This window comes from Postia placenta (genome assembly GCF_002117355.1).
Source record: "Postia placenta MAD-698-R-SB12 unplaced genomic scaffold POSPLAscaffold_143, whole genome shotgun sequence".
NCBI lineage: Eukaryota > Fungi > Basidiomycota > Agaricomycetes > Polyporales > Adustoporiaceae > Rhodonia > Rhodonia placenta.
Window position 1 is genome coordinate 1 of NW_020169974.1, and position 3,419 is coordinate 3,419.

General features: G+C 53.2%; 2 protein-coding genes across 2 annotated transcripts; both read left to right on the forward strand.

Moving 5' to 3' along the window:
- Positions 1-49: 49 nt before the first annotated feature.
- Positions 50-332, forward strand: POSPLADRAFT_1162029 (hypothetical protein; the record flags this gene model as incomplete). Its single annotated transcript, XM_024487711.1, has 2 exons — positions 50-160; positions 276-332. Coding segments are annotated over 2 exons (168 nt in total), but the record flags the coding sequence as incomplete, so codon positions are not given.
- Positions 333-2,318: 1,986 nt separating this feature from the next.
- POSPLADRAFT_1162027 (hypothetical protein) lies at positions 2,319-3,395 on the forward strand (the record flags this gene model as incomplete). Its single annotated transcript, XM_024487710.1, has 4 exons — positions 2,319-2,904; positions 2,959-2,993; positions 3,047-3,163; positions 3,216-3,395. 4 exons carry the CDS (start codon positions 2,319-2,321, stop codon positions 3,393-3,395), a joined length of 918 nt encoding a protein of 305 aa, XP_024332737.1.
- Between the last annotated feature and the right edge of the window lie 24 nt (positions 3,396-3,419).

Here is a 3,419-nt window from a genome sequence, read left to right on the forward strand (position 1 = left end):
GATCGACTCGGGGTGTCCGGTTGGGGCACGGCTGCTGCTCGCAACGATAGAGGACAGTCTCAGGGCCGTCTGGGATGTAGACGTCGATGAGGTCCTGGGAGTCGAATGCGTGGATCTGGCCTTGGCAGGCAGCCACGATGGATGGGGGGAGGAAGGGGAGGTGCGCGTACTACGAAAGGCCGTGCTATACTAGCTTACACCTACGGCGCCCGAGAAGACACTAAGGTTCGCAGTTCACGTGGGGCCCAGTACTGCTTTTGGCTAGTATGCAGCAGGAACCTAAGCCACGCGTCCGTGAGGACAAGTATCGCCCACTGAAGTGCAGATACTGAAGAGTTCGTCCCTTAAGCGGTGGCGATGTATCGTAGGCTATCTAAGTATAGTAAAGTATAGTAAGGGTGCGCACCACCCGACCTATAGGAAAGGATAAAGTGAGTGTGTTCCGGTGAATGCCGGCAGCGGTGAGGAGTTTCGACCTAATGTCGCGACTTAGGGTCAAGCGACAGAGGAAAACCAAACAAGGCGCTGGGGGCGTTCGACTTAGTTCTTACCGAAGCGATGGTGAGCTAGGCTCAAACCTAAGGCTAGGGACAAGGAAGTATATTAGTTAGTAGGGTAAGAAAGAATACAAATGAGGGCTTACTGACCTAGGGACAAGAGGTCGAAACTGAGGTCCCTAGGGCAGCAGAGGCCGGCTTATATACATGGGGAGATTAGGGCAGGCTGTGCGCGTTGGTCCGTGCGCAGCTGGTCCGTGCGCAGCATGCTGACGCGGCCCCGGGGGCCGGTGAGTCAGAGCGGCTGTGTCAGCGGAGCCCGAGCTGTGCCGTGCACTGCCGTCCTATCTAATCTAATCGTACAGTAGATAACGATGCGTCCATATCAGGCAGGTAGTACAGAGGTCGCGGGTTCGAGCCCGCGAAAAGGAAAAAATTAAAAAACAGCTAGGCGCCGTACCAAGTCGTGACAACCGTGACCACCCGCTCGAAGTCCTCACCCAGTCCCATGATGAGAACAAGGACCTTCTGCTGGTCCGATACCTCGACGTCGACATCCCGGAGCACCCGTGCATAGCCTTTGACCCGGGAGATCCAAGCCTGTGCTATCTCGCCACCTTCTATCTCTGCGCGGTAAAACTGTCGCCACTCCGTGGCGAAACCTCGTGAACGGTGCGCATCCTGGAGGACCCGCCAGCACTCACGGGGGTCCGTTTCGTCCTCCAACAGCTCCAACTGGTCGTCACCAACCCGGAGCACGATCTCTGCCCGCGCCTTGGCCATGTCGGCCTTCTTCCGCTTTTTTAGCTCCTTCGCTAACGCCTCAGCCCCGTCTTCCCCCTCCTTGGGCTCCACCTCGACTTCCACTACCCCCCACAGTCCCTTCCTAACCAGCTCCGCCTCCATCTTCATTGCCCAGACCCGATACTTCCCCTCGACCAAGAGGGGGAACTTGGTGTCATGCTCCGAAGTCATGTTGGTGCCAGTACCAGACGAGAGAGTAGTATAGCGAGATTCTAGGCAACAGCAAAGCACTTGATTTGTCGATCGGTTTGTGTGAGAACGACGCCGGAAAGACCGCCGGCAGCCAACGTCCTCGATGGACAGGGATCAATGGTGGATCAGGTTACAAACCGATGGGGCTACCTACGGCGCGCGACGCCTACATAAGTCCTATTCCCACACCGGCGCACGACCACGTGACCCGGGCCGGCAGCGATGCTTGCCCGACATACCCAAAAGTCAACATCCTAGCCTGTTTTCATTGAGTCCATAGCAACTGACACCCTTCACCCATCACGTATAAGTTGATATACAACCATGATTTCGGTCCTTGCTGAGACATAAAAGGGCGACGGTCGACGAGAAAAGGATTTAGTAGCAGCACTGTGGTAAGGGCACACACGCGAAAAATACGAGCCACCTCACGTGCAAGTATGTGCAATCATCATTCAGTCAAATCTGATCTACCGTGCGAGCTCGTCCAGAACCTCAAGCTCCAACAGTCCTATCGCACATCACAAATCAGTTCTATTGGAGATTGTGGCGTCTCGCCACTAAGTAAATCAAACCTTATTGACAGATATTGCTTTATGGCCCGTTCCTTCCGGCGTTTACACTGGAAACGGCTGTCGCCCATCTTTTCAAAAACTCTCACCAGACGTGGGCTTCCTTCGGCACAATAATGTTTATCAAGTCCTAGCGATCAATCGATCGAGATTACGGTGCGTTGACATATAAAGAACGGGGGGAACTGAAACCACGCTCAACATTCCTGTAGTTTTCAATCTGCGCATTCCTGTATCACAACGAACGGCGCTCATGTCGGACAATATTGCCAAACCTTTCATACCGGAGATTGAAGACCCTTGTTTTTTTCACTTCGAGCCTCCACGTGATGATGCTGCATTCCACGAACTGAGGGAACACTACTCCAAGCTCAGAAGCGCCCCGCTGCTAAGGTTCACAGAGACGGACGAAGAACACGAAGCACGTATTGATGCCATCGCCGGCGAGCGCAAGGCCGTCAGTATTCCAATCACAGCGACCGCGCGCTGGAAGCCATCGCAGGCACCATGGTCTATCATCACAGAAGAGGGCCACCGTCCTGTCCCTGCCGTCGTTCGCCATCCTGATTTTCAACAACTTGATCAGCTTGAATTTCGTCTCGTGGATCGCCTCAAGACAGGCCAACAACGATGCGCTCAAGTGTATAAGGGAACACTGTCCCTACAGTCGTCATCTGAACCGCCGGCTGTTGTCGTTTTCAAGATATTTCAAGAGTGTTATTTTCCATTGCCAACGGTGTTTCACCCAGAACGGGGCATGCATTATGGGTTCTGGCCCGACGGGGCTCAGCAGGCCAGAGTACATACGTGGGCACACCAGCAACTGACATCGATGCAAGGTACGCTTGCATCTTAGTGACCACACTGTCTTGGTCGACTGATTGCGTATGCAGGCAAACAGATTCCATGGCTGTATGGCGTATTCAAGGTATGAGTACTGTCAAGTCTGCTGTGTCTCTTAAGCAAACAGCCAGCTCGTAGTTTAATCTGCCCCCAGAAGAGGCATATGGACTTGTGACAGAGTATGTCGAAGGAATGCTTGGATACTGCGTTCAACTGGACTCGATATGGTCGAGTAAGGACGAGATGCGGAAGCTGGTAAGCATTCTGATGATTTGTAGGTGTCGGATATCTTAGTGATTGACGGAAGGCTGAATATGCTCTCTCTACGGCTCTCGACATGAGCGAGCGAGGAGTTATACACGGCGACCTCATGAAGCAGAATCTCATAATCCGACAAGGCGATGCGAAATTCCCCATCGTGTTTATCGACTTTGGGAACGCAAAGGGTGTTGAAGATGAGACACGTATTGATAATGGCTGGGAGTGAGTTGCTCAATGTAAAGAAGTCAGG